This window comes from Apodemus sylvaticus, chromosome 6 (assembly GCF_947179515.1).
Source record: "Apodemus sylvaticus chromosome 6, mApoSyl1.1, whole genome shotgun sequence".
Taxonomy (NCBI): domain Eukaryota; kingdom Metazoa; phylum Chordata; class Mammalia; order Rodentia; family Muridae; genus Apodemus; species Apodemus sylvaticus.
Window position 1 is genome coordinate 53,212,044 of NC_067477.1, and position 12,389 is coordinate 53,224,432.

Sequence of the window (12,389 nt, forward strand, 5' to 3'; positions counted from 1 at the left end):
TCTTCCTCTTCTTCTTTAAACAGGGTTTCTCTGTGTAGCCCTGGCTGTCCTGGAACTCACTCTGTAGACCAGGCTGGCCTCAAACAGAGAACTGCCTGCCTCTGCCTCCCAAGAGCTGGGATTAAAGGCATGTGCCACCACTACCCAGTCATTGCTCACTTCTTTTGTATTTTTGAGATAGGGTTTCTTTATGTAGCACAGGTTAGCCTTGAGCCCTCCATCCTCCTGCCTGAATGTCTTAACGAGCTGTACCGAGCTGTACTACCACGCCTACTTTCTAAATAAGGACTTCTAGTGCCAAGAAAAGTAAGACAAATCACAAATGGTCTACTTGGGGAGGGGCAGTGATGGTACTTGAACCCGGGGCCTTGTGCATATTGGGAAGTCCTTTCCACTTAGAGTCCTGGCTTTAGTGCTTTAGCAGAACACTGCATAAGCTGAAGACAGCTCTAGAATCTTCACTGTACACGATTGAGCTGGTGGCCACAAACTGCAAAACCAACCAAAGTTGGTTCTCCTGCAGAGAAACCATCTATCTTTAAGGTTTGTCACTCTGTAGAATCAACCTGTACCTAAGAACAGGAAAGGGAGCTACTGCCCTTTGGTGGGAGTCTGGCTTAGTTGTCTCCCATTCCTGTTCACTCAGAGACTTGATATTCTTCAGCATCCTCTGCAAACTGGAGCACTCAGTGCTTGTCCATCAGTCCAGCAGGTCCGAGTGGCTGGTCGCTCTGCACTTCCGATGGGTGTGAGAGCAGAAACCAGGGTCTCCCAGAGTGACCCGTTGATCCCATCTACTTTATAGCACTTCAAAGCTGCAACATTTAAAACTCAAAACAGGGGGCTGGAGAGATGGTTCTGCGGTTAAGAGCACTGAGTACTCTCGCAGAGGTTCTGAGTTCAATTCCCAGCACCACATGGTGGCTTACAACCATCAGTAATGTGACGAGATGCCCTCTTCTGTTGTTTCTGAAGACAGCTACAGTGTACTAATATAAATAAAATGAATAATTCTTAAAAAAAAAAAACAACTTAAAACAGATGGGAAGCAGCCACAAACCCCATGGAACAAAAAGAAACAGAAGAACTGTCTGTCTTCCAGGGAAAAGTTAAGACAGTGAGGCTTAGAAAGGTTCGTTAAAGCCCATCTCTTCCATTAATAAATTGCATTCCTTTTGATCCTGCAATTAAGGAGGCAGAGGTAGGTGGATCTCTCTGAGTTCCAGGCCAGCCTGGTCTATATAGTGAGTTACAGGACAGCCAGAGCTATAGACCCTGTCTCAAAACAACAACAAAAATAATTTAAAAAATTAATTCTCTGGGTGATTATTGCTACAATTATGTCTTCTTTTTATATACAGACATTTTAGTACATTTAAACTACAAGTACTCATATTGTGGTAGCTGAGAGAAAAAGAAAAGGGAGATGGGGCCACCGCTTGGCGGTCGAGAGCTAGCCCAATGTGTGTGTGAGTTCAAGGCCCTAGGTTCGAGCCCCAATACTGGAAAGAGAAAGCCCCTTTTTAATTATTTAGCTAATGAAATTAATAGACTGATCTTGGTCTGTAAACCTGAAGCATCCCGACATGCACCACAAGCCTCTGACTTGGAAGGGTAGTCCTTCCACACAACACTTCTGGGCCTTCTGGGCCTTGCAGTTACCATAGCAACAATACTGTGTGTAGCTGTTTGCATATCACAATTACTTAGAGAAAATGTTTAAATAGAAGATTTGCTTACTGTATCCAGGAAAAGTAAGTTGTCTTTGCTCCCACCAAATACCATTATTTCATTTTCTTTCCCCAAACAGGCTGTGTGCCATAACCTGTGACGGAAAAGCACAAGCAAGTGAGCCACTGTGAGGGAAGCGCGCAGACAGAGAGCACTGCCAAAGCCCACACGCTGGGAGGGGCCTGTGCGTGTGCTCTCTCCAGCCACTACAGCACGGTCCAGTCAGAGAGACTTCCCACCACCTGTCTCGGGACCCAGCTCTGCTCAGCCCTTTATCTGATACATATCACCCCTAAAATGAGTTTAAAAGGATCGACCCCTCGGGTGCAATGGGCACCTGTCCCAACTCTTTTGGGGGCCTCTATGTCACTTCCTGTCATGTTTGCCCTTTCTTTCCTGCGCTGGGCCCCAGCAGCTGACAAATGCACATGAAATTCCCCTCATATTTCTACCTCAAACCCATCACTCTGGGTACAGAATACCATAATGGGGTCCTCATTTTTTATATCTATCATCTCCCCCAACTTCAGAGTTTTTAAATAGTACTTTTTAAATTAAAAAAAGTTTTAAGTGGTACCTAGTATCTGCACACACAGACACATACACACACACACACATACACACACACACAGGCACAGTGAGGTGTGGCTGGGCAGCCAGCACTTCCGTCCCTCATCTGCACACACAGACACACACACACACACACACACACACACACACAGGCACGGTGAGGTGTGGCTTGGCAGCCAGCCTTCCGTCCCTCATCTATCAGCTCTGTCAGGAATCTCCAGGTGTCTCTTCTAAGTATTTTGGGACATACTGCAGATCTGTAAGTGGTTTTGTAGAACCCAAGGCCTGTGTGTGTGGAGAGGGCTCCACTGAGCTTCTTGGACAGGTCCTATGCTAAGTTGTTATAACCCACTGTTGTCTTGGGAACTTCCCGATCAGGAAACATCTCTGTTAGAAGAGCTGGTTTTGATCAACAGCTATTTTTCCTTACAAAGCTTAGCTTTTGCCCTTCCTCAGATGAGCCCTCCCTTCTCCCCACCCCCACCGACCCTAAGTCTACAAGCTCCGGCTTTTGCTCGCCCTTTCCTACACTTTCCACTTTCCATAAGTAGTTACTCCTTCACAGCTCAGCCCCGGAACTGCTCCAAATCACCCACACACCCTGGTTCTGCTCGGACCCTTGACATTGGCTCGCTCCCTTTATCCTGTCCTAACTTACATTTGAAGATTAGCTGCCCTATATGCTATTGGATGTTTGTCTTCTAGCTCCCTACATGCCCGAAGCCTGTGAGGTGAGGAACGGCTGCAGTGGTGTGTCGGAACTGGGCCACTGGCTATTGAGGGCCGACTTTGGAAATCTCCCTCCAGGGTCATTGACATCATGGTGGTAGCGTGCTATTGGTCATGGTGGGAGGTTTTACACCTTGGAAGTCAGCAAATGCTATGCATTAGATGTTCCTGCCTTCAGGAGTAGTTGTGACTGTCACACCAGTACACCACTGTAACTTGAATATTCTAATGCCCCTTCCAAAAATCGCCCAGTATGGTATTCTACACCCAGTAGGTACTCCAAAACTTTGATTACCAAAACAAATTACATAAAAAGATGAATTTATTCAGTCATTAAATATACAAATTATCTCATGAATGAGTAGAGCATCTAGTGTTCTCTGGGAAATAGATAGTTCGTATCTATCTCAAATTTCACATTATTTACCAAGACAGTTGTATTGCTTTATAAAGTTCAGTGTTTCCACAGGCTCTTAGGAGAATTATGCAGGTAAATTCTCAAGTTTATAAGTTTAGAATTTTACAAAGTCATTATTTTGACTTTCGGGCAGCACTGCACTTTTCTTTTTTAAAAAAAGGGAGGATGAGTTTCTATGTAGACTAGGCTGACCTAGAACTCGCTATGCCTGCCTGCCTCTGCCTCCCAAGCACTGATGACAGGTGTGTACCATCATACCAACTTCTGTTGAGGCAGGGTTTCATACATCTCAGACCAAGCTGGCCTGAAACTCATGATGCACCCCAGGCTGCCCTCAAATCCCTCCCTGGCATCCTGATTTAGGGTGCTTTTCTTAATAGGACAAATTATAGAAGCAATAGTCACACAAAATAACAATATATTTCATGTATTTACTATTGGATAATTCATTTTTATACATTTATCCCTTTTACTTAAACCCCACAAGTGCAAACAGTAGGACTCTGCACACTTTCTTCATCTCCACACACTCAGTGACCAGTGCACTCGCGACTCAGGAGGAAGCATGAGATACGCTCTTAATACTCTGCCCAGTTCTCCAGATCACCTGTGGGGTGCAGACTGATGTAAATTTCTAGCAGGAACCCAGATAATGTCAGGGGCTGGGCATGGGATTAGAGAGAGGCTCAGCATAGGAGACAAAAGAAAATACTGTTCTCATTCATGGGAAGGACTGGGTTAACTTCTAGGAGAGAAGCCATGGGAATTATGGGTAATGCTGTCAGTATTAAAGCGATCTGACAGGACTTAGGGCTGTACAGGCCAGCACTTTCTAGGACATCTTTACAGATACAGTCATTCCTTACAGCTCTACAGAGGGTCACATAACCAGGCATAGATTTGCATACAGTCCTGAGAAGAGGGCGTTTCCCTTCATTGCTTCATCACAGGACAGAGGGTCTCAAGCAGGATGCTTTCAGCCGCCTCAATGCACAGGGCGTGCCTAGCAACAGCGAGCTGTTCCCTTGAAAATGTCAACAGTGCTGAGTCCAAGGACCCCTCGCACTCTAAGAGGAGACTGGCAGCTGTCACTCCACACTGCAACGTGTCCTCACTCGTCACTTTCTTTTTTTTTTAATATGTATTTATTTTATATATGTGAGTACACTGTAGCTGTCTTTGAACACACCGGAAGAGGGCATCAGGTCTCATTATGGATGTTTGTGAGCCACCATGTGGTTGCTAGGATTTGAACTCAGGACCTTTGGAAGAGCAGTCAGTACTCTTAACCTCTGAGCCATCTCCAGCCCAGTCACTTTCATTCAAACCACACACACACACACACATACACACACACACACACACACACACACACACACAGAGTTCTCCTTACAGTCAGCTCTCCCCCATCTGCTCTCTTCCACCTCATACCTGAAGGCAGATCTGCCTCTGTCTTATCTGCCTGAGGGAAACTCGGACCTGGACTTCATCTCCGAAGAACACTGGAAAGCCTTTCCTGCCTTGATTTTGGTGGCATCTAGCTTGCAACCTGACGTTCTCTACAGACTGACATCTGTCCTCTCAGCTGCTCTACACTTATGACCTGAACATTCTAACAAAGCATGGACAGGACAGGTCAGCTCAGGCAAAAGACGTGTGGCGCACAGCTCTAGTGCTAACTAACAGTATTGATAACAGTTCTGCTCTAATTACATAGTAAGTCTTGAAATGGAAGTCAGAAAACTTTAAATTAAACATATCTACTACCACTGTCATTCATTATTAATGTATTTGTAAAACTGGAAAAGAGAAACCCTAGAAGAGACTAGAGTCCCTTCCTGTCCCAGAGGAAGACAAGCACTGCATGTCCTCAGTGACTTTGGAAAGCCAGAAGCTAAGCAGCAGCTGAACTTGAAAACCATTTCAATACAAAATTCTTTGAATTAAGCAAATATCTTTCAAAAGAGCTACACATGTTAACATATTCTAATGAAGTTTTAGACATAAAAATATAAGAATGGCATATACAGCTACAGCAGTTTCTAAACAGTATCACTATAGATTTGTGTATCAATGTACATATGAATACTTAGGTCTTTTTCTGAAATCAATTGTCATTTGTTTAATAACAGAAAGATATATTGTAAGGTGAACTTATACTAACATAAACAATCTGGAGCGAGGTTGCTACTGAAATACACGGCAGGAGACAGTGTGCTGTCTGCAGGTGACCCTATGCATGCTGTATCAGAAATTCCTATGAGGATATATTCATTATACTAATCAATTAATTTAGAAAAATTATAATGGCAGTATCTGGTTTTCTTTAATATTAGCATATTGTTTCTACAATATTTATTATATAATACACATCAAATAAGTAGTGTTTAAAAATATTCACACTAATGAATATACCACACTGCCGTTTATTTTGAGACAAGGTTTTAAGTAGCCCAGGCTACCCTTGAACTCACTGTACAGACAGCAATGGCCTTAAGGTCCGACCCATCTTGCCTGCATTTCCCAGAAGCTGGGATAACAAGGAGGGACCACCCTGCCCCGCTTAGACTGTTGATTAGGAAATAAATCCTGTCTCTACAATAACATGAATGCAAATATCCCAATAAATTGCTTTAAATGTCTTCTAAAAACAACCATGATTAAAGCTAACCCTATTCCTAGCTATTTATTAAAAATAGTAACATTAAAATTGATCTTATAACAGGTTTTAAATTACTTTGTGCTTTTTTATACTTATTAGGTAAACACATATTTAGTTAAAGTAACGTTTTCAATTGTGCAACTATAGATAAAAAGTAGATAAATCATTTCCAATAAACATAATCAAAATAATTTAGTTAATTAACATGAGGCTAATTTAAGATGTAACTTTCTGTTGCTTATTGTTTCCTTACAAACGCTGTGTCCTCTCTTCTAAATCTTAGTGTTTTACAAACTCTCAATGGGTTTACTTTGTGGCTTACCTAGGCCTGGTGTAAGGTAAATGTCTAAGTTGTTTCCAACAGTTTGTTGTTATATTATGAATCCAGCCATCACCTGCAATATTAGGACAGTTCAGAAATGATGATTAGGCCTTTGGGATATAATTTTTATTTTTTTCAAGGTTTATCATCTTAATTTGTATCATTATCTTGGGTGAGTTTGCATATTTTCATAAACATTTTAAACACTCTCATAAACATCATAAGCATTTAAACATTAATAACATGAGGACCCCCACATCCTAGAAACAACAACTATCAAGGTTTGTGGCTTTAGTAAAATGTGTACTTGGCCCATGAGGCCCTGGTTCAATCTCAGCACCAAAGAGAAGAGAGGTGGGAGCTGCAGGAAGGAGGAAGGGACAAAAGAAGCAAATTTTGCCACATGTGCTGCCTGCCACAAGCTGCAGCTGTCTTGCTGAATTGTTAAATCCTAGCTCTTGTATCATTCTCCCCACAGACACTTAAATACATGTTGCTAAGTGGTGTGGACACTTTTCATTCAGCTGCAATGCTGTGGCTATGCAACAAAATGAAGTGTTATAGAGCCTGTGCAAACAAAGCTTAATTTTAGTCTATGACGGAGGACAGAAGAGTTAGCTCACTCAGTGTCCCATATGCTAATGACCAAAATAAGTAATTATGAGGCTGGAAAGCTGGCTTAGCAGTTAAGGGCATCGACTGCTCTTGCAGAGGACCAGGTTCCATTCCCAGCACCCACAGGGTAACTACACCTAACTGTAACTACACTTCTGAGAGATCCAACACTCTCTTCTGGTCTCTGTGGACACTGCACACGTGGTATGCAGACACGAGGCAAAACACAAAGAATCTTTTTTAAAAAAATCAATAGTTTTAAAAACTATGTAAACTTTCTAAATGAAAAATAGGTATACTCATAGAAAATTTTTTTTTGTTAAGGCCCAGTCAGACACATTTTTGGTCATTTGTGTGCCCTGATGCCACAACTTTCTGCTTGGAAAAACCAACTTCACTAGGAAACTCACAGCTCTCAGAGTCAGCAGTGACAGGATATACAGACTTCGAGGCCAACAAGACAGCTTAGTGGATAGCAGTGCTTGCTGCCCCGCCCCAGCGACCTGGGCTCAGTCCCTGAAGGCCACCAAATGGCAGGAGAGATCGGGCTCGCACAAGCTGTTCTATTACCTGGCCATGTCAAGGGGGTGCATGCGCAAGTGCACACACGCCCTGGCGTGATGGCTTAAGGTTCATCCCTGGGACCCACATGGTAGGGTAGAACCAGCTCTCACTTCTCCTGTCATATGTTCACATGCACTCTGGAGCATCTATGCATATATGCACGCACTCTCACATACATTAGCAGGAAGAATGTAAGACAGTTTTAACCGTCCCTCCCCATAAGAGGCCCCCTCAGGCCACTACCACCCTTGGCTCCCACGCTCCCCAGCAGAGACTCGGGCATGTACACGCCTTCCCCGGATACCTGACACCTGGGTCAAGGAGGTAAAGACTGTATGCTAGGCCGTAGGACTTACTTAGTGGAATATTATCTGCACTTAGTCCACCAAAGAGGAAAAGCTTATCGTCAGCTATTGGCGTTAAAGTGTGCCATGACCGGTGTTTGGGACTTTCTCCATTAACAGAAATCCTGCAGCAAAGGGAAAAAATTAAAGTCCAACTTTGAATTAATCAAAATGAAAGATTTTTGATCTTCCCGGAACAGTCTCATCATGTAGCCAGGCTGGCCTCTGGGTCACAATGCTCCTGCCTCCACCATGATGGGCCATGTGTTCACGCTACAGCCATCTCAGATCTTAAAGAAAAAGCTGAGCTGAGGAGTGGAGGTGGACACTTATAATCCCAGCACCCAAGACACTGAAATAAGACCACGTATTTGAGGCTAGCCTGGGCTACATAGTGACTTCAAAGTCAGCTGGAGCTACACACAGAATTCTTCCTAGGAAAGAGAGAGGAGAGGGGGAGGGAAATAGGAAGTAGGGATAGAAGAAGAAATGAAGGAAGGAGGGAGAAGGGAAGAAAGAAAGAAGGAGGAGGAGGAAGAGGAAGAAATGAAGGAAGGAAGGAAGGACGGAAGGAGAGGGAGAAGAAGAAGAAATAAAGGAAGGAAGGAAATTTAAATTTCACATTTCTGGTTTAGCTAAAGAATCTAGAGAAAAGACATCACCTCAGATTTAGAGACCTGTTGGATGATGACAGACTACACACCAGCCCACACCCAACCCTACAGACTGGAACACAGAGCTCAGACTCACCTTCCAGACCAGACCCAGGAATCTAGGTTTAGATAGTGTAAGTCATTCATCCTGGTTTGCTGAAATCAAAGCATGATAATTGGACAGTGTTTGAACTCTTTATGGAATAAACTGTTTGCTCTAAAGCAAGCTCAGATTAAGCACAGACTGCCCCTGCTCTACTTGGCCCTGGAAGCTTGGACACTGAAAATCACTCTTAAGCATCAAGAAGATTAACATGGAACTCCCAGATTAATGTACCAGAGGGAGGAGAGACTGATTTAAACTAACATGGATGGTAAGAAACTAAACATTCCTGACACTGCACTCATGTGCAGGGCTTCCCGCATTAAAATATGATAAACATCATCTGTGACAGCATGTGGAGGGTGGGTCTCTTTTGGAAACAGGAGATAAATAAAACTTAGTACTATGGGTAGCTTAATCTCTAGGTTAGTTGAATGTTCGGATGCTCCACGGAATCAGAGGACAAGCGTTTATAAACATCACCCATGAGAATACCATTTCCATTGAAAACACTGACCAAAACGCGTCCGCCAAAGACATAACCCTTATTTCCCAGAACTGCACATGAATGCGCGGCTCGTGGCTGTGGTGGAACTCCACCCTGCAAGCAGAGATCAGAACAGAAGACAGACTTGAGACGGCTGTACCAGCCACATCCTGTACTAGACCTACAAACAGCTTCTTTAAGAAAAGACGCACCCTCCACCCCTAAGTGCTCACTACCCAACAAAATCAAAGTTCATAAAGTTCAGCCTGAAATAGAAAGACTTAAAGTTTAAACAAAATTTCATCTCCCCTTCCCTCCCCCCACTATAGATCTAATATTGCAATTCAGAGACTCTAAGAATTTACTAATGGCCCCTCAAATCCTCAAATTCACAAAATAACTTTGCTGATAGTTTAAGCCAAACCAAAGAAGCCCTTCTTTCCTAGACAAAATCCTTTCTTGGATTTTGGAAGTTGGTTTACTTTTGGTGTTGTTGTTGTTGCTTTGGTTTATTTGTTTTCCTATTTCCTTAAATTCTTACAATAAAAAAATTCCTTCTTTCTACTTTATCTTAAATGAAGCTCTGATGTTTCAGGCTCACTTGAATAATGAATTAACTTTTACCTCTGTAATAGCTAAATTAAGAGAAAACCATTTTTTAAGGCTGACTCCTAGGGCTGGAGGGTCGGATGCTCCGTGGTCAGGACGCTGCTCGCTCCTGCAGAGGGCTCGGTTCCCAGCACCCACAAGGCAGCTCACCACCTCCCATAACTCCAGTCCCAGGGAATCCAACTCCTCCTTCCAGCCTCCTTGGGCAACACACACACACACGTTGCCCATATATACATGCAGGCAAGACACCCAAACACATAAAGTAATAAAGCTTTAAAAGATGCAGATTCTGTTCGCTTTCTATTGTTTCTACTGTTTACATTAATCTGAATGTGTGTTTGGTTTCTAGCAAATAAAATAATATTGATAATGTATGTTGCTGTGCTAGAATTACATGTAATTCATATAAAACACAGGTGCAGGGTCTGGGATGCAGCCCAGTGAGTGTCCTAGGCTAGGACTTATGCGGCCGCTGGCCTGATCTCAGGAATGGAGAAAAAGAAAGAGGGGGGTGGGAGGGAAGGAAGGAAGGCAGGCTCGTGGATTCTGTTTTAAAAGGACTTTTAAACAGCACTCTGATAATTCACACAGACACTGACAGGTAAGGAACGATTACAGAGGCTGAGCCTGGTGGCTCATGCCTGTAATACCAGTGCCAGGGAGGTAGAGGCAAGAGTTCAAGGCTAGCTACATGAGACTCTTTTCTCAAAAATGAAAACAAAGAACAATAATAATTCCTCTTTAAAATACTTTTTCTAGAAAATATTATTTGTAGGATACATGACTGGAAAATAGTCGTTGTTAGTAGTTTTTAAGGGAGCTTCTTCAGCTGGGCAGGGTGGCAACCCTGTAACCTAGCACCTGGGGCATGGAAGACTGCAAGTCCGATGCCAGAGTAGTGTACATAGTGAGAGCCTCTCAAAACACAAGAGCAGAGGGGGGAGGGGGAGAAGGAGGGGAGGGGAGGGGGAGGGAAGGGGAGGGAAGGGGGAGGGGAGGGGAGGGGGAGGGGAGCTACTTTACATGCAATTGCAACCCCAATTAAAATCAACTAACTTAGGAGGGAAAGAGATTTCTATAATATCAATGAATATAGAAGTGACATTCCCACCCCCCAGAAACAGAGAAGAGTTTATTAAGAAAAGAAAGGGAAAGTGGAGAGATGAGAGGGCTGGGGACCTGTGGTGGGGGCATGGGGGAGAGGGAGGGCTTCTGCTCCATGGACAGCCAGGTAACTTAGTAGCACTTACTTTAATTTCTGGTTGAGACCACGTCCTCGTCTTTGTGTCAAACACATGGACGTCATTGTGCCACCCCCAGAATATCTGCTCTTCCTAAAACAGAAACAAACAGCTAAGAGCTTTGTATCTAAAACATCAGCATAGTTACACTACATATTTACTGATAAGGTGGCATTCATTTGTGCTGGATCTCCCTGAAGAGGGAGGAGAATATTAAAATGTATAATCAGGAAAGAAAACTCAGCAGTTAAGGACATTTGCTACTCTTCCAAAGGACACTGATTTAGTTCCCAGCACTCAGCTAGCTCACAACCACCCGAAACTCTAGCTCCAGAGGACTCTCACGCCCTCTTCTGGCCTCTGAGGGCACTGCATGGATGCAGTGCACCAATATATAGCACACACATACATATAAACTAATAAATAAGACTTAAGTAAGCCGGGCAGTGGTGGCTCACGCCTGTAATCCCAGCACTCTGGGAGGCAGAGGCAAGCAGATTTCTGAGTTCGAGGGCAGCCTGGTCTACAGAGTGAGTTCCAGGACAGCCAGGGCTATACAGAGAAACCCTGTCTCGAAAAAACCAAATAAAAATAAAATAAAAAAAAATACAAAAAACTTAAGTAAAATAAAATGTACAATCATGACCTGTGCTCGAAGGCAAGACTGAAGTATCTAGGTCCCTCTGCAGTGAGAGAAATATTTGAGGGGGGGTGTGCTTTTGAGACAGGGTTTCTCTGTGTAGCCTTTCCTTCCTGAAACTATGTAGATCAAGCTGGTCTCAAACTCACAGAGATCGCTTGCCTCTGCCTCTCTGCCTCTGCCTCCCAAGTGCTGGGACTAAAGGTGTGCACCACCCCCTCCCCCAAGCAAGAGCAATCTTTTAAAAGACTCCATTCTTATAAGCTGGGTATGGTATCTTGTACCTGTCATCCCAGCACTTCAGAGGCTGAGGCAGGCAGAGCACCTGGACCCAAGACCAGCCTGAACTACATAGCGAGTCCCAGGGCAGCCTGGGCTACAGAGTAAGATCCTATCTTGGAAAAAAATATATTTTTATAATTTATGGCTTTTTAATTCTCTGGCTAGTAGAACAGCCAGGAAGAGAGGAGCACTGCCGGCTCTGCCGGCTCTTCCATCACTCTCCAGAGCGCAGGCTGAGCCTTGAGTGACTCTGGAGGTGTGTGCCTACAACAGAACTGGTCAAATAGAACCAAATTTCCCAAGCTGTGCTAAAGCTTCTGCTTGTCTGCCAGAAGCCTAGTGACTACTAATGACACTAAGACAAAGGCCCATCCACTGAGTGGGACAATGCCTGCCAGCTGGATGCACATCTAGAA

The 12,389-nt window shown here is 43.8% G+C and overlaps 1 protein-coding gene across 4 annotated transcripts in view; it reads right to left on the reverse strand.

The window, feature by feature from the left end:
• Nucleotides 1–12,389, reverse strand: part of Klhdc1 (kelch domain containing 1) — a 39,105-nt gene that overhangs the window by 11,146 nt on the left and 15,570 nt on the right. For 3 of the 4 annotated variants that reach the window (XR_007978369.1, XR_007978370.1, XM_052185753.1), the window contains exons 6-11: nt 11,061–11,144; nt 9,229–9,312; nt 8,706–8,764; nt 7,968–8,080; nt 6,433–6,505; nt 1,741–1,825 (exon numbers count right to left, since the gene is read on the reverse strand). Coding sequence is in view for 2 of the 4 variants with exons in the window: in XM_052185753.1 (XP_052041713.1) it covers nt 1,741–1,825; nt 6,433–6,505; nt 7,968–8,080; nt 8,706–8,764; nt 9,229–9,312; nt 11,061–11,144 (498 nt within the window). In the remaining 2 variants the exon portion in view is untranslated. The remainder of the gene's footprint in view (nt 1–1,740; nt 1,826–6,432; nt 6,506–7,967; nt 8,081–8,705; nt 8,765–9,228; nt 9,313–11,060; nt 11,145–12,389) is intronic. The other variant, XM_052185754.1, reaches the window with a different exon arrangement.